Source organism: Daucus carota, chromosome 7, assembly GCF_001625215.2.
Source record: "Daucus carota subsp. sativus chromosome 7, DH1 v3.0, whole genome shotgun sequence".
Taxonomy (NCBI): Eukaryota; Viridiplantae; Streptophyta; class Magnoliopsida; order Apiales; family Apiaceae; genus Daucus; species Daucus carota.
Genome location: NC_030387.2, coordinates 22884288 through 22902502, shown reverse-complemented (window position 1 = coordinate 22902502; position 18215 = coordinate 22884288). Strand labels below are relative to the sequence as shown.

The following is an 18215-nucleotide window of genomic DNA, read 5'->3' as shown; positions in this document are numbered from 1 at the left end:
GCAATGTCAGCAAGTCACATCAGCAAAATAGAACCAGACTGGCATTACAATTTAACGGAACTTAAAAGAGTGGTAAACTTCTAGTGCCCATATAACGTTAGTGACAAAAAATAAAGACATAATAGATGGGTGGTAGGTTTCTAAAAAGAGTAATAGTTGAGTGACAAAAAAATTCATTTTCCCTTTTCTTTTACAAATTTGACACATAAAAAAAATATCAAATATAATATTTTATTCTCTTCAAAAACGAATATTTTATTATTATTATAAGGGATAATAACTTTTCTTCGCACCCAACTTGTGTATTTGAGAACTTACCACTAAACTATAAAAAAAATTCTTTTAGTCACTAATATTATGTTCGGATTTTTTTAGTCACTAACGTTATATTCGGATTTTTATAGTTGAGTGGTAAGTTTCCAAAGACACAATAAGGTGGGTGATGAAAAATATCTATTTTCCTTGAGATTTTTAATGAAAGTATTGATTCTGATTATATTGATGAATGTATTGATTTCAATTCGTTAATAGGCGATTCTAGTTTGCATAAACAAATTGAGACTTATGATCCAAATAAATAATTTGGAGGGCATATATTGATCTTGGTCCATATCAGCTTGTGCAAGTTCATACTTTCTCGGGTCCAGAAAATCATCCTCGTAAACTTCAAAAATGTTGATTTGATAAATTTCTTTAGCCAGAGTTGTTAAATCTGCTTACAAGTATTTCAACATAAAGAATTTTGCAAGTTAGCTGAGAAATTTTATCCAGAATATTTTTTGAAAGAAAAAAGATCCATCTAAAATATGAATTACAAGAATTAGATGTTCTTGTTCATCCAAATTTGAAGAATATGTCTACTCTTGCTGACTTATGTCATAGATTGGTTCTTGGTGGAAAAGCTCATCCTAATTGTAATTGAAGTACTGGGAGGCATCGCCAGACTGCTTGCAAAATATATTAGGAAAACATAATGTACAAATATAATAATGTAATAGGTTTAATGTCTCAGTAACTATTTTACATTAACAGAGGTAATATAAATATAATATGATTGTAAAGGGATACTATTGTAATTCCACATGAATGAATTTATTAATCATTACATATAAACAATAAATATGTGATTAATATGTCAGTATCGGAGAGATGATTCGATTTAGTAACAAAGTAATTAATATACATTAATATTTATGCTATTAATTTATTATTATCAATAAGTAGGGGTTAGATTGTAATTTCATAAAAATTGACAAACCCTTTGTTGTGCAGCTTGTGCTATTATATATAGGAGCCGGATCAAATAAAAACTTTTGTAAGCTACCCAACTTAATTTTTTTTCCTGGATATTATATTAAATTTGCATGGTTAGCGAGTCTGGCACGTGGTACAGGATCAGGTACATGAAACGTTAGTTTGCTTTTATGAATCGGGTACGATAACTTGTGAATCGGATTCACAGGTTGATATGATGATCCTTTTTACTGATTTTTGTATTAAACAATATACAGTTTAATTATGATTCTTATAGTTAAAATATTTATTTTACCCGAAAATATGCTAATCACAAAACGAAATTTTAAGGATACTTATAAAATGAACGATAAGGACCTTTGTATTAATTTATAGGGGAATCTAAATCTGTTTTTGTAAACAAGGCATGTCTCGTGTCTTCTCAAGTCCTTCCTTTTCTTATTTCTTGTCCTAAAGTACATTTTTAAAAATAATTTCAATCAAGATGGGATCAAGTTATCTTCCTTTCTTCTATGTTACTCGGACCCGGCTAGAAGTGTCCACCATGGATACATGTCCATGTGTCGGACTCGGCAATATTCTGAAAATTTTACATGTTTTTAGCTTAAAACAAGTTTCCTGGTCCAAGTGTCCATGTCTGAGTGTCGAGTGTCCGACATGGATACTTCGAGGAAAAATGAAGAGTCCGAGTGACATAGCCTTTCTTGTATCTCCTAAGTTAAAGGTGGTGGATGGCTGAAGTTAGCGAACTGTATTTTTGTATGCTGTCTGATTTGTATTTATAAAACCTTTCATATTTTTTCACTACGGATTTATGATGATATTAACTGATTTCAGGCAGATACACCTATTCTCGGATTTTTGGAGGCAAGTAGTGGTCGAGTAGCTGTGTATGGGGATTCCAATTGTTTGGACAGCAGTCATATGGTTACAAACTGTTTTTGGCTTTTGAAGAAAATTTTGGAATTTACTAGCAAGAACATTAAAGATCCAGTGCTTTTCTCAGACTCTATTAAACAAGACAAACCTTTGCACCAAGAAGACAACCAGTTACCATCTCGTAGAACTGATGTAAATTTCTCCGCCTATTCTGCTGTTGTCGGAAATTTCATTTGTATTAACCCAAATGTAATACAAATTTAGTTCTTGTGTAAACAAAAACATCTGAATTCAATACAACATGACCCTCACAAACCAACCTCAGCTTCAGTTTCTCCTCCTAAAACCAAGATAGATTAAAAGTAGTCATCCTTGTCTACATTGCTACTCCAAATGGAAGACCTGCTTGAGATAAAGAAGGAAAGTCCAGTTGTATATGTACCTTAGTCATGACTCTACTTTCGTGTAAGAATTTCATCCGAAGAATGCAGATCTTTCAGCTTCCACAATTTTGATGCATTTCTTTTCAAGTAGATAGCTTTTTGGAATACACAATATACATCGGATCTGTACGACCAGGGTTTGGTGATATATCCATAGCCTGTAATAAAAGGATATATTAACATTTGTTGGATGTACAAGGGCGCACCAATACTCAATGATTGTCGAATTTCAATATAAAGCAACGAGTGGTTGTCAAATTGCAATATAAAGCACTGCTGGTTGTCGAATTGCAATATTAAGCAATTATTCACCGGAATTATAGAACAGCATACCACACAAATTTACTGTCAAATGGGAGGGTGTAAGAGGGGGTCGGTTGCAGGAAAACTGGTTTTAAATTACCTTAGGAGGTTCAAACCCTCCAGCATAATGGAAATAAGATCCAACTATCATAACATGATCAGCATCACTAGTTGACGTCCAGATCGAGATTGCCTTTGTCCAAAAGCAACGATTGGAAAAGCTGGTTACCAAATTACAAGTGACCAACATAATCAGAATTAATTCACCATATGAATGCATTAATACATATATAGGGAGAGGATCAAATACAAACTTGTAAATCTTTCATGTTAATCCTTATTTATATAGAGTGTCAAATATAATTAAAAAAAACATTTCTTTTATTAAAAAAAGCACATAAAAAGAAATTTTACATAATATGTGTTCCACACTCTGATACTTGTGGTTCAACAACATTTGTTAGACAATAGTTGCTATAGTACCATGGTGTTGAAAATTTTGTATTTACTTTTCAACTTTCACTAATCCCAAATAGCGTACAGAAATATGAAATTTGATTGTTTCACATATTTTTCCTTGGTTATAACATTCTAAAGATAATTTATATTTGGTTCACCACAGGTCATACTATTGTTCTAACTTCTAACAGTTGTAACAGTCGACCTTGAACTCTAGTTCAGGGGTTATAACTTAGAAGAGATAAAAATCAAGTCAATTTATTACCTCATTATAGCCAGACCATCTGGCTTCAGGACACGGTTCATCTCCTTGAAAACATCCAAAGGCTTTGTCAGATAGTCAACACTGACCTGCAAAAGTAGATATGTTTTGCACAAGAACAAAACAACTGAAAATATATGTAAATAAAAAGCAAAACATGAAATATATTTCTGTGGGTTTGTATGATAAAATACTAGGCCAAAGGAGTGTATTAGAGCACGGACTTCTGGAGTAGATTGGGCATCATGACAGAACACTCATTACGCTCTCAAAAGAAATAGTGAAGAGAAAAAAGAGTGGAATGAAAACCTTTATCGAGTTCTAATGATAATGTGTTTGTGCCGCTCTGAGTTGGTTACCATTTGAGGCTTTGATCTGTTAAATGAGGAAGTTCGGTAATTTTTACGATTGTTTGATCCTTACAAGAAGATATCAACATTCCTAGTTAAGCAACTTATATTTGCAGAAAATACAGGTTTATTGACCTGTTCAATGATATGGTATAACCATCATGATATTAGATGTGATTGCTAAGAATTGCTTATACCTTCCATGTGCATGATATTTACTGTTCAAGAACTTAACTCCTAGCTTTAGGATGTATAAAAGAATGTGCAACTGCAGATATCAAGTGCTCAAATAGCATCTCACTGTATGTATATAATGTCAAACATTCACCGACCAATATATTATACATAAGTTACTTTAACACCAAATATTCAAATGAAGAGAAAGATCCACATACCACATTTGTAATAACATCAAAGGAATTTTCTTCAAATGGAAGTCTAGGGTTAGTGTTCAAGTCTTGCACAACATACTCGGTCAGAACCTAAGTTTATAAGTAAAAATAAACTGAATGAACTGATATATCTTAATCTCATGATTAAAAGGGAAGAATATTGATTATGGAAACTACTGTATTTCAAAATTCTTAAATCTCATCACATTCTTCCAGATTATAACTATGAATACTGCAACGCCTCTTATGAAACTTAAATCAGTTTATTCAGTACGTCTACACTAGTATAACAATTTCTTCGCATTTTCAGTAATTTTTCTTTTATCAAAAAGTAAGTAAAATTAGAACCATTATCAATTTGATGGACATGTCGATCCACTGCTTATGCAAGGCTGATTTTCAGGAATCAGCATTCAGCACAGACAAATATTTACCAAGCTCAGGTGGAAATGTAACAAGCTGATGTTCTGTAACTGACATTCGAATTGCATATTACTAAGACGAATTAAATTGCAATAAGTACTGACAATCACTCTGCAATTGTAGGACTGTAAGAATGGAAAAAAGAATTGAGGAGTAAAATATTTTACCGGATTACGTTTCAACTCTTCATCATTCAGACCCATTCCTGCTATCCGTTCTTGCTTATATCCTGCAGGAAAATGACTAACCTAGATATAAGAAAAAATTATGATTAGTCCACATTACAGAGCAAAGAACCAAGCTGTGTATATTAACAATTGCTCACCCAACTGCTGCACATGTCAAGGATAGCTATTCCTGGGGTGTTACTGGGAGGAAACACCTGTGAGTAATATTTGGTGAGTGCAGCAATGGCTGGATCATCTATATGTGTCACAAATCGTGGAGCATCATAGAAAACCGTGTCCGGTGACCTGAAAAGCAAATTTACCGAGTTAGTATTCAATACACAAAAAGATGCAATGACACACAAAATTGTATAATTGCGTAATTGAGTACCACTCAAGACTCTATATCTCAATAATCTGCTTGCTGGATACAACTTACAAACAATATTCTTACACATTATACTTGGTTATTATCAAGACAGTCATGCTATGCAATACATATTTAGCATGTCTTAATACAGTAGATATAAGGTATCATTCCAGTTATTTAATGTTTTAGGATAGTTATAAACTTGGGGGTGTTTGGCTACCACTTAAAAGCCGTGCTTCTAGGTTTATAAGTCAGAAACACTTATTCGTACCGTTTGTGTAAAAAGTCAAGAAGTACTTGTAAAAAGCTAGGAATACTAGCTTTTGTTTCAGGGCTTCTACTTCTTTCCCAAACACATTAATCACTTATAAGTCTTAATATCATATGGTAGCCCTTTCTACCTAATGGATCTATGTCAGAGCTCTTTTTACTCTCAAAATTACGCATACCAACAAATGAATTTGTACTCCAACTTAAGGACACGAGTGAAAAATCAAGTGCTCTACTTTCCTGTTCAAAAGACTTCCCAGTGAAGGAGCATCTCCAACAGAGTCACCATTTAGGAGTGCCAAACATTGCCAGCTTATTGTTCCTAACCGAAATATTGGTGACAATTTTATGCTTGAACAGCACTATGTAAGGACTATCACTGTAATGCAGGAACTCCTAGGTGTGCATTTAAGCTCGACATCCACAAAGCATCCGATATGATTATTGGGAGTTCTTATTTGAAGCTCTGTGAAAAATGGGATTTCCCCACCACTTTCTTGAACTGGATTGCACATGTATAAAGGGCTGTATAATTTCTATAAAAGTCAACGAGTCTCTAAAGGGATATATTAAATGTAACTCTGGTTTGCAGCAAGGTCCCTTAGTCCCTGAACCTTAATAGTGCTGAATTATTTCTTTTCTGTAAAGGGAGTAATAATATGGACTCTGTCACTAGCTTCTCTAAAGCTTCTGGTTTGTATCCAAGTTCGGGTAAGAGCTTGTGCTTCTTCTGCAATGTTACTGGTTCCTTCTTTTTCTGTTTCACAGGGCATGCCTCTAGATTATGTATATATATATTTTCTAATACAATTTCAATTAGCAAAAAAAATAGTGCCAACTTATTTATGATATTATCTTTCATCAATGTCAAATTTGGCACCGTTTAACTCAGTTAATTGGCACCCTATATAATACAATAGATATAGATGTTTTCTACTTTTAATACAAAAACTTTGTTTTAATCATTTCAAGGGGTTACCAGAAGTTGGCAACTTCTCTAGGCACCCTTGCAACTCCAATTGGCACCCAAGAGTGTAATGCCACAAAGATGTTGGCACCCTTCTTGGCGCCTATATTGGAGATGCTTAAAACATGATGTACATATCAACTCGCGTCCTAATACCTAGGTTTTGAAAAATAAGGTCACTTAACAATGATGTAGCATGTTGCTGCAGATAAGACATCAAAACATGGAGAAAGAGAAATTGCAATCCACCTAAGAGCAAGTCCAACAATGTCCAACTACATGCATAAATATAATAAATTATAGTGTCCTAGTGATTTAAGACATAATTTTTGTATATGAACTCCAACAATATGCCTTATAATAGTGCCCTATAATTAATATAATATTACATTGGAATTATAATTGGAGGGAAGAGAAAAGGTGAGAGAGAAGAGATGGGTAAAAAGTGAGGGAAATGAATTTTTTATTGATATAAGTGAAATAGGGCAATGCCTAGTGATGCCTTAGAGCATCTCCAAGAGACTCTTCATTTAGGCTCTTAACTTGAGATTGAGGAGGATGAGGAAAAAAATTGCTCCAACAGACTCTCAGTGGCTCCTCAAATCACTAAGAGCCTCTTATTTCTCTCTCCTCTCTCCTCAAAGTTAAGAGCCACCACATAGCTCTTAACTTAATTTTACACAATAAAAAAATCATTCACTCCAATTTATCTCCACCTTTCCCTCTCCTTTTTGTTTTATAGTGGAGCTCAATATGAATAAAATATGAAATAGAGAAGAGATATAGAGAGTATTGTTGGAGTTTACACTCTTAAATTTGTACTAAATTGCTAAGAGCCACATTGTTTATATTATATTTAGGAGCCAACTAAGAGCAAGTCCAACAGCAGCCCTATTTAGTGTCCTAAGTCATAATATAGGGCATTTGATGAAAAAACTTGATCCAACAATGTCCTAGTGATGCCCTATATCACTAGGACAACCCATTCAAGCCCTATTTTTGAGGCTCTCTCTCCTTGCCCTATCTCATATTTTATAATAAATTCTTACCAACACTCTCATTCTCTCTCTCTTTTATATTATGTTTTAATGATGAAAGTGCACTTTTAATAATAAAATATTTGACATATAGTAAAAATAAGGCACATTGTTGGAGTTGAAGTTAGTACAATATGTCCTAAACTACTAGGACATAATTTTTTATATTATATTTAGAGCTCCAACTAGGACACTGTTGGACTTGCTCTAAGAGGCTCTTGGAGATGCTCTTATAAATGAGGCACTTGATGGATGTCCTAGTGTTTTAAGGCACCACTAGGACATTGTTGGACCATCCATTTATACAAAATGCCTTAAATTCTAGTTTAGGACACTAGTTTAGGACACTCTTGGACTTGCTCTAAGACATTCAATAAGAGTTCTTACTCATCAAAACGCTGAAAGTCCTCTTCCTTGAAAGGAAACTGCTCAGGCCACTCCACATTCTCTAGTATCTGTAATATTTAAAAACATATGGGGAATGACACAATAAATAAAAAAATTAATCTCAGCACATACAGATATATTGCAATGGAGGTATTTAAATACTTGAAGGTTGACTAGTGACTCTATGTGGAATTTAAGTAGAGAACCTCACCTTTTAACACATAATTTTTATATAGAAAAAGACTTCTCAGTTCGACAAGATTCAGTAATCAATTAAAATTTCAAAGAAAGTATTTCTAATACCCCCTTCATGTATGCTCATATGAAAAAAGAACACCTAGTACACAAAGAAAACAAATTCATTATTTTAACCAAATTCACCAAACCCTAAGATATTTTTTCGATCATCTCCGCCTAGTTTCCCCAATTAAACAGCAACCAATCATCAAATTTCGAACTCTAAGAGATCAAATAAAACAAAGCACCAAGAAATACCAAATTTAAGTCAAAAAATTACCTTATCAACTTCACTCTTTTGTCTGGCTGAAGCCAAGAAGGATTTGCCGCCAAAATGACCCGCCATATTAAGGAACTGTGCCCAAAACGCAACCCCAAGTCCCAAAACTACACGACGGGGTCTCTTATTATAGTTAAAAAGACCAACCCTTTTGCTTAATTTGTTGGAAAACTGTGGTAAAGAAATAGAATTAAAAATTAGAATGCTAGGTGAAGTAGCTGTAGAGGATAAGGAAAGAGATTTGCCAGTTAAAATAGAGGCAAAACGGTTGGCCATTTCAAATGGGTTTTTGTTATGATTAGCATAGTTACGATAGTACATCATATTGTTTCTTTGTAGTGCCGAATCGAACCATTAATGGTCGATGATGATGCACGCTGGCCTCTTGCTCTTCGTATGGCTAAATTTAAAACGAGGATGTCCTTTGACGAGTAATGTTCAAAATAATAAAATTGAGAAAAATAATTTTAAACATCATTTATCAACTATAAATAATAATGTTTCTAATTTTTGAAAAAAATGTTAACTCATAACGTTTTATTTTATTAACCCCAACAAAATATTATATTTTAAAAACAATTTAAGAATACCAGCGGAGATGTTTTAAAACAGTACGTTGCTTTTGTCACGCAGATTTCTTGTATTGTATTGCATTGCTTCCTCCCGCATAGGCCTGTAAATGGATCGGATATCCGATCCGATCCGTGGTTAAATAAATGGATATGGATCCTTATTAAAATAATCTGATCTGCTAATAATCCGATCCGATAATAATCCGGTCCGATAAAGAATGGATATGGATATGGTTAAATCCGATCTGTTAACGATCTGATCCGATTCATGCTTAACTATATTATATTATATTAATATATTACATACAAAATAAAAATTTCAAGACAGAACCCTAAATCATATTTTCTTATAACCAATCAGCCGCTTCTAAATCTTGACCCGACTCTCACTTTTATTATCTGGTTAATCAAATAATCACTCGTTGCTTGTGTAGAGTGAGTATAAACACATGAGAGCTAAACTCTTGCACTTAACACCTCCTCAATCACCTACTTCTGTATTTAGGACATATTTATTGATTTTAATCTTTATTGAATAGAAGAGCAGATCATAATTTGTTTCCTCCAAAAATATTAAGCAACTTATTTATTGTTTTTCCAATTCACTTGATACATTATATGTTAAAGGTTTTACAGGAACAACCAACAAAATTTTTCAGTTACATTTTTTTTAATAACATGAAATTGCAGACTTTACTTTACTGCTTTATTAGTTTTATTTTTTGTGCTTGTTATGTTAAAACTCATGAATTAATATAGTTAGAAAATATCACTTTGTTTCTTTGTGGAAGGTTAAAACATTGTCCATGGTGAAAAAAAATATTTCGTAAATTTAGTGGATCGGAGATCCGATCCGATTATCCATGATCCGAATGGACTGGATATAAATTGACTTGTAAAATATCCGACTCCTGATCCGATCCAAATCCAGTAAAATTAAATAGATTAGGATATGAATTTAGCTAGATCTGATCTAAATCCGATCCGTTTACAGGCCTACGTCCCGCGGTGTGCCCCTAAGATTGTTACTGCTTTTCTGAGATTTCTGAGGAATAAATTTTAACACGAGTCTATTTATCATTCATAAACTGTCAAACCTGGATCTATTACACTTGTATAGATGTTCCTATAAAAGAAATGATTCCACCTTTGATCTGTATAATGTTTTATGTACACGGAAGTGGATCTCCCAGAGGTGAAAGGAGACACCAGACAGTACATCTATACAACGACCTTTTCGTCGCAATAAATTCAAGAATGTTAATCTCTACTCTAAGAATAGCAACCTTCCTAATGGTCGTCTTGAATCACAATAGGATGGAATGTACAAATGAAATGACCTCAAGGAGCCTCATTATTGGTTAAATCATATTCCAGCATTGGTGGCTACTAGGACTGCAAGGACGCCTGTTTGTTGCTTGTTTGATTTGTCACTACTATGCCAGCTTCATCTCGAGATGGAACTCTTAGGAATGCTTTCATTGTATCATAAACAGTAAAGCCAATTGCAACTGATGGTACAACCTACAAAATGTTCAAACAGAAAATATTAAATTTATTAGCAAGTGCCACAGCAAGCATCCATATTACAGGCTTCCTCTTACCTTCAGGTAATTAATACTAAGCCCAGAAAATAATTGCTTGTATCCTTGCTTTCGTACTATCATAACAAGACTATCCATCGTGCCTTTCATTTCTTGGCTATTAGAAGGCGAGAGTTGCTGGACCTGTATAAAACTTAACATTACAATACTAATATGGTTGCACAATGAAATGTATATGTGCTATATACTCCTTCCACATTTTTTGAATTTCCATTTTAAGTGTCATTCTCAGATATTGCAAAGTGCAATGCATATATTCCAAAATCCAATAAGATCTCAACTCGTTACCAAGTTGTCCATTTGCAATACAATTTATTAGGGTATAGTTAAAAACAAAAAATAATCATCAATTAATTATTATGCCAAAATTCTACTCTGCTAATAAATCAAGTTGTATATATTTCTTGAAAAAATATAGGTACCCAAAAACTGTTCCCAAATCTAGTTGCCACTCACACTAATAATAATGGGGCCCTCTGTATGCACATAAACCACCCAATTAAAATTAGTCATATGTCTGCCACGTCATTCGGGAAAAAAATTGGGAACAGAATTTGGGGTACGTAGCATTCCTCATATTTCTACTCTTCTCACTTATGTTAAACATAAGCTTTATTGCATATTTTATCACAAGTCACGGAGTGAGAATTTCTAAAGTCACAAGCAACAACAGTGCATAAACATGATAACTTATAATGAAATACAATATTACCTGCATTTGCCGCCTAACGACATCAAGAGGATAAGTGAAAGTCTGACCCAGTAAACCTGCAATAGATCCACATACAAGTTTCACCATTATACCCTTTTTGTGTTCTTCTGGAACACGACTTTTCATTTCCTCGTAGAAGTAAAATTTCAACCCCGCGTATGGAAATATCCCATACAATGATGGAGCTGACACAAGTGCATTTAAGTATCAGAGGAGGCATAGAGAAAAGAGATGACGGATTTGAGCTGACAAAGAAAAGACTTGCAGTACAACATACCCACACCACGATATAAGCCTCTAAATCCAGCCCCTCTATAAGTCTTGGAAAAGCAATCCAATATTCCTTTATAAGCTTCTTCAGAGGGAATAATCCCTTTAACATTCAATTTACTGGTTCCCACAACCTATACCGTTACAAAGAGCTAAACTTTCAATTGCACATACAAGAAACTGACATTTCACTAGTTCATTCATCAAAAAGCAAAATCAGAACATGGATATTGGAGTGTGTCTGTCTTTATAGGATGTGAGCATCTAAGCTGGTAATTTGTTTAACAGCATGCGCCCGTAGAGGGAGTGGTTTGTGTACCTGTGTAGAGATTGTATGGGTCTTAATTACTGCTAATTACCTGATAAGCCAATTTGGTCCTAACCAAATCAAGTGGGTAGGTAAAGAGAACAGCCGTGCCTCCAGAAAAAGATCCTGCCACAAGATCAAGAATGGGACCTCCTCCAATTTCAGGAAAGCTGTATGCAATCCACCGCCTGTATTGCTCATAAGCCATATAGTGCAGTGCTGCATATGGAACAATTCGAGCAACACTTGCTCCATTCCCCCTAAAGATAACTAGTATCACAAATGTTGGACAACAAAATATGGGATTGTAACACATATCTAACCTGTTTAAACAATAGAAACATCTTTACAATGAAATTAAAAAATTTACCTATAAAAGCCAAGTGGTCCTTCTGTTTTAGCAATCTTATTAAAGGAGCCTAAAAGCCCAACACTGTGGTATTCTGCTCTTCTAGTCTGGGAAAGAAAGCAAAGATGATGGAATGAATGACTTTAAGATCTAGTTCTGCGTAGGAACATTAATAATACACCAAGGAGCAGCAGCCTACTCTTAAGTTTATATATTTTTGGAAAAGTTACCAGTCTTATCACTTGTCATTACTTTGTGCCAATTTTATGAATTTTGAAGATTGTACATAGCTCAAGTACTATTACAAAACAACTTCAGTAAACATACACTTGCAGCATAAAGTACTTGCCCAAATGCCTAACCGCCTAACACAGATGTGATTCTTTCTATATTTATCATTTTTATGTGCCATACCTCCTTATTAAGTAGGAAAAACCTTCTTCTCGGTTACTTTATGACGACAACAAATTCTTCCTGGAGCTGGTTGCAGAACCATAAAGCCTATAGTACTAGACATTAAACTGGTAAAAGACAAATCTGATCCCATTCTACACAAAAATCCTTGTATATTATTTTTACCAAGAACAACCAAATTAGACCTATATTATTGAACTCCTGAGCAGGCAAAAAAATTTAGTTATCCATATTCAGTCCCACTTCCTCTTCCTTTTATTACACTTATGCTAAATCCCTGGCCATTCAATTGCATAAACTAAAATGTATGCTTCCCCAAATGCTGAAAAAACACCATTCTGAAATTAGCTAGACATTATGAACAGTGTGATACTCATAAAACCATCTACCAGTCTCAGCAATAAATATAATAAAAAATGATAGAACCAGCTTAAAAGTCAATATAAATGCAATAGTCACCTATTCACATTCCACAAAAATGTAAAGAATATTATTAGCATCAAAACATAAAGAACAAGGGGCGTGCTGCAGTGCAACGAATAATACATAACTCGCATATATTTTATGTTATGCTCCTATCTAGGACTAAGTGTACTTTACTGTACATTTTATATAGTAAGTAGATCATTATTACTCCCTTTGTCTCATTTAATTCTATACGTTTTTTTTCACTGCTCGACACACATTTCAATGCTCTTATAAAGTATAGTTCTATAACTGATTTTTAAGATTTTTTTCTGAATAAAAACTTAGATGTTAAATTTTTATTCAGGAAAAAAAATCTTAAAAATAAGTTACAAAACTATACTTTATAGGAGCATTAAAGTGTGTGCCACGTCCCCTAATGTATGCTATCCAGGGGGACAGGGGGATTTTAGATACTGGGCTATATGACCTGTTGACCCGCTGTCCTGAAACAATAAGGGTGTAAGCTGTCAAGTAATTAGTGAGCTACTTGAATGTGCTCACAAGAGACAAGACATTCGAATTTAACTCCTAAATAATCTAGCCGAGCTTGAGCTCAAATCCAATTACTCAATTCGTGAAGCTTGCAATCCTCATTAAGATTTTGGTCACACATATATATATATATATATATATATATATATATATATAATATATGGGCTTACTCCACTAGAAACCCACTTAAACTAGAAACTAGAAACCAATGATTATTACAATTATATTTAGTGATTATTCAGCTTTATTAATTAAATAAATACACATATCAAAATATACAAATGGATCTTCGATCAATCACTGACCGACTACCACTCCACCATTAATTGTAGCTATTATCAATGACTATCGATCAACATCTTACATAAGAATCATTACTTTCGCATATTACTTATAATTGTCAGATTCTGACTGCAATCACCAATTGTTGTTACAAAAATCACTGATTTATATTGTAGAAATCACTAAAAAGAATGATACATAGTTGTTACATACGTATAGACACCATTATATCATCATCTCCTATCTCACTCTCATCGCGATATTTAATGAAGGAAGGTGCTGGAATTTATAATTAGAATTCACAGGGATTATTATGTGTAGAGAAATGTAGACAAAAGAGGAGGACGATGACGGTGGTTGTGGGGAACCAATGATGGACTGTGGAGGAAGATGGTCGATAATAATTAGACAGGGTGGATAAAGAAGACCGTCTGATATGAGGTATCGGGTTGGATGGCATGATGGACGAGGATGGCAAGTAGATGTGCAGGAGGTGGGTTGAAATAGAGTGGGTAGGTATAATATAAAGAGTTTCTAGTTTCTACTTGATCATTTTCCTATATGCATATAATTTCAAATCCACCTAATATTCCAAATCAAATCACACCTTACAGGCATAAGACCAAGTCCAATTCAAGCCGAGTTAATCAAATTCCACCTTCCCTCATGAAAAATACAATATTCGGTACATTAAATTCAAGCTTTCCAGCCAAATTTAAGTATCCGGAGTTTCAAGTCAAGCAGAACTTTAAGTTAATACATACATGCCACAATCCAGGTCTGGCAATATTCTACAGGTTTACATCCCTAGCCACAACCAATGTTCCCCAAAACACACAGATTGAGTAAAACCAACACCAATGCTACACAATTACTAACAACCCATAAAACAAACAACAGATAGAATAATAAAAATACAAAAATCAAGATAAACAACAGTGATGAAACTCATAAGAACAAGAAACCTGAAACAAAATCTTGACACGTTCAAGAGGAGCGACGAGAGTTTTTGCAACGCCCCCAGCCACGCCACCAGCAATCAATTCTTTAGCAAACAGAGGCATTCCCTCTATAACCCCATCCCAGAACAAACCCCTCTCCTCCTCTCTTTCATCTCTCGTCTTTCTCGACATAGCTGCAGAGAGAAAGAAAGAAGGATCTTTATTTTATAGTTTATGTACGAATATGAATTAATCTTCGAAAGATAGCCAAGATCATATCTATACTATACTATTAAAGCCAAAACATTAAAAGTTTGGTCGGTCGGTACTTGGCCTATGGCCCTATTTATACAAACAATTATCACTTTTAACTGAAACATATTATCTTTTCTATATTTTCTAATTAAAATCGCTCAATCTTCCAAAATTAACATTGAGCAACATATCAATTACCTTCTTTAACTAAAACACATCATCTTTTAGATTTTCTAACTAAAACTCTCATCTTCTAAAATAATACGGGCAACATAATATAAAAAGATAACATTATTATATATAATGATAAATAAAATTATCGATGATATTTTCAACTAAAATAAAAATTATTTTTAAACACTCTAATGACCTCACAATAATACCGAAACATTAAAAATTTGGCCGATCGGTCGATATGTGAGCCGGGATACGGGTCTATATATATAACCAATTATTCTTTTTAACTGAAACATATTATCTTTTTATATTTTCTAACTAAAAAACTCAATTTTCTAAAATAACATCAAGCAATATAGCAATTACTTTTTTAACTAAAGCATCTTATAAAATTAATTAAATTTATAACATATACGATAAAATAACAAATATATTAACCGTCCGTGCATTGCACGGGTTATAAGCTAGTAAGTATAAACTGTAAAGCAACGAAAAGCATGTGTGTTTTTTTTAATTGAGATAAACAAAGATAATTTAATCTTTGCTTCCTTTTTCTTTTTCTTTTTTGACAGCGAACTTATGTTCTTGTTTTGTCATGTATATCAGGGTGAACACGGGTCGGGTTGACTGGGTTAGTGGCAAAAATTCAACCCAACCCAATATAGTCGGTTTATAAAAATTCGAACCCGTTAACTCTAAAATAATATTTCCAACCCAACTCTATTTTTTATACGTCGGGTTGGGTTGGATAGAGTCGGGTTTATGGGGTTATCCTGATCAAGTTGCATTTGCTGGTAAGAAGTTAGTAAATGAAAAAATAATCCCATTTTTGCATTATGAAAAGCAGCCTCATCTGGCTAATACAGTTTCTGTAGTTCTATGGGACAGAAGGTTAAGATTCTCTATAAATTCTCCAGTGACACTGCTTCACATACATAGTAGGTCACGGGAATATTTCAAGTCTAGGCTCGAAGACAAAACCATAAAGCGCTGAAGGGGAAACCTAACTGGACATTTTTTAGACCACTTCCATTGCCCTGTGTAGTATCTTACGAAAACAATTACGTGTGTGAAAGATTTATCACTTCAGCTTAACAAAACTCTGATCATGTTTGCTTATATCATCCTTAGTTCTGTCAGATAATTCAACGAAACATAAAACACAAGCAGCAAAAATTAAACTCAGAACATGTAAATGATTTAAAAGCAGATAATCTGTAGAGTGTGGACTCTAGCAGCTGAAATATTAAACGGGTTGGGTCGGGTCGGGTTGGGTGGGGTTAATAATTTAAAAATCCTGACCCAACCCAATCTATTCGGGTTGATAAAAAATGAACCCAATTATTTTTCGGTTTGGAACGGTTCGATTTGGTCGACCGAAATAAAGAGCGGGTTGGGTCGGTTTTGCGGTTTAAACAGTTTTTTGTTCACCCCTAAATTGTATATGGTACCGGGTTGAACATAAAACGACCAACAAGCATAACCCGACCCAAACCAATCCTAAACTAGTTTGGGCGTGGGTAGGATTCCTTTGGCCTTAGATTTTACAGTTTTAACACACAACCGAACCCGGTCTGCTTGTAGCATTTTCATTCAAAAATTATTGTAAAATATATTTTGATTATATGTGGTTATATATAATTAATATATCTTTAAGTTGTTGTTTTGATTGTATATTGATGTTATTTCATAAGTTGTAAGGTGAGGAATATGAGTTATCTGACCCAATTTATTCAGGTTATATAAATTTGATCAGATTACAACTCAAGTTCATCCCTTGACCCAATTTATTTAGGTTATATAAATTTGGTCAGATTACAACTCAAGTTCATCCCTCGATGTAAGTTCTTGATCATAATATCACCCTTATCAATCTCATCTTGCACAATTGCGAAATGGCCTGGGGAGCGTTTAGACAGGGTGTGGGAATGGGATAAGAAGACTTGGAAATGAGAATCCTAAAGTAGGGGTGTCAAACGGATAAAACGGATACGGATTTGCCTATATCCGTATCCGCCTACTCAAAATCGGATTCGGATATGGATACGCAAATTTTAGAATAAAAAGATCCATATCCGTATCCGGCCGGATATTATCCGGGTACGGATAATATCTGTATCCGCTTTTTCAAACATCATCAAAAATCAAATATACATTCTGAGATTAATTTAAAAAAATATATTTTGAACCGTTCAACAGCAAATATATACCCAGTCAGAAATTAATAACATACTTTACAGAAGTTTGGGGATTCAGGCCAAATTTTTCGAATATACTATTAATTTGAATAACTTAAAATCACAAAACAACACTATCTGCAACAATTTTAAAAAGAAAAAGCTTGATAAAGATAGTTCCATTTCTCCATTTGCAAGATACTTAATGTTTCTTTCTTATTTTAAATATTAATTCTTTTTCAAAATTTATATGATAAAATAAAAAAATATAAGTAAATAATAAATTTATATAAGTATTATTATATATATATAACAATAATTTCGGATACGGATACGCCTATATCCATATCCGTATCCGCAAACCCCGGATTCGAATACGGATAATATCCGTTTTATTCCAGATACGGATTATATCCGCTTTTTTTCGGATACGGTAACGGATTTTTCGGACGGATATCGGATCTTTCGGATTTTTTTGACAGCCATATCCTAAAGGATGTGCAAGCAATTACTAACCATGTAACAACATGATTTTAAGGTTTCAATTCCCATTAACCGGACTCATTAATCATGAACTTAACATCTCTTAAATATAATCGAGTCAATTGCCCTCTTGATCATGATCCAAATATATGATCTGAAAAAAAATAAGAAATTGTTTGATATTTGAATAACAAGACAACAATCTTAAAGGCCAAAAGAGGGAGGAGGATGA

General features: G+C 33.8%; 2 protein-coding genes across 4 annotated transcripts; both read right to left on the bottom strand.

The window, feature by feature from the left end:
- Positions 1–2350: 2350 nt before the first annotated feature.
- On the bottom strand, positions 2351–8872 carry LOC108193143 (hypothetical protein). Of its 2 annotated transcripts, XM_064081745.1 has the most exons (8): positions 8481–8872; positions 7964–8031; positions 5091–5238; positions 4933–5013; positions 4346–4432; positions 3604–3689; positions 2980–3100; positions 2351–2734 (listed from the first exon to the last, which is right to left on the bottom strand). In XM_064081745.1, the coding sequence occupies exons 1-8, from the start codon at positions 8802–8804 to the stop codon at positions 2660–2662; spliced, it is 990 nt and encodes a 329-aa protein (XP_063937815.1). In that variant the 5' UTR covers positions 8805–8872; the 3' UTR covers positions 2351–2659. The 2 variants fall into 2 exon arrangements, with proteins under 2 accessions (XP_063937815.1, XP_063937816.1); XM_064081746.1 differs by lacking the exon at positions 4346–4432 and having other exon boundaries at positions 8481–8871.
- Positions 8873–10105: 1233 nt separating this feature from the next.
- On the bottom strand, positions 10106–15162 carry LOC108193569 (mitochondrial carrier protein CoAc2). 2 transcript variants are annotated; one of them, XM_017360282.2, is made up of 7 exons: positions 14916–15162; positions 12316–12401; positions 11998–12205; positions 11646–11772; positions 11369–11424; positions 10657–10779; positions 10106–10576 (listed from the first exon to the last, which is right to left on the bottom strand). In XM_017360282.2, exons 1-7 carry the CDS (start codon positions 15081–15083, stop codon positions 10442–10444), a joined length of 903 nt encoding a protein of 300 aa, XP_017215771.1. In that variant the 5' UTR covers positions 15084–15162; the 3' UTR covers positions 10106–10441. The 2 variants fall into 2 exon arrangements, with proteins under 2 accessions (XP_017215771.1, XP_017215770.1); XM_017360281.2 differs by having other exon boundaries at positions 11369–11553; positions 14916–15159.
- Positions 15163–18215: the final 3053 nt, after the last annotated feature.

What these genes read in the sequence shown, in the direction of transcription:
- LOC108193143 (XM_064081745.1), bottom strand. Translation starts at nt 8,804, where the DNA reads ATGATGTACTATCGTAACTATGCTAATCATAACAAAAACCCATTTGAA. An exon ending in AAAAGAGTGAAGTTGATAAG is followed by an intron (nt 8,032 to 8,480) that starts GTAATTTTTTGA and finishes TAAATATTACAG; the next exon opens with ATACTAGAGAATGTGGAGTG. An exon ending in AAGAGTTGAAACGTAATCCG is followed by an intron (nt 4,433 to 4,932) that starts GTAAAATATTTT and finishes TTATAAACTTAG; the next exon opens with GTTCTGACCGAGTATGTTGT.
- LOC108193569 (XM_017360281.2), bottom strand. Translation starts at nt 15,083, where the DNA reads ATGTCGAGAAAGACGAGAGATGAAAGAGAGGAGGAGAGGGGTTTGTTC. An exon ending in GGACCACTTGGCTTTTATAG is followed by an intron (nt 12,206 to 12,315) that starts GTAAATTTTTTA and finishes AGTTATCTTTAG; the next exon opens with GGGGAATGGAGCAAGTGTTG. An exon ending in TCGTTAGGCGGCAAATGCAG is followed by an intron (nt 10,780 to 11,368) that starts GTAATATTGTAT and finishes AGTTTTATACAG; the next exon opens with GTCCAGCAACTCTCGCCTTC.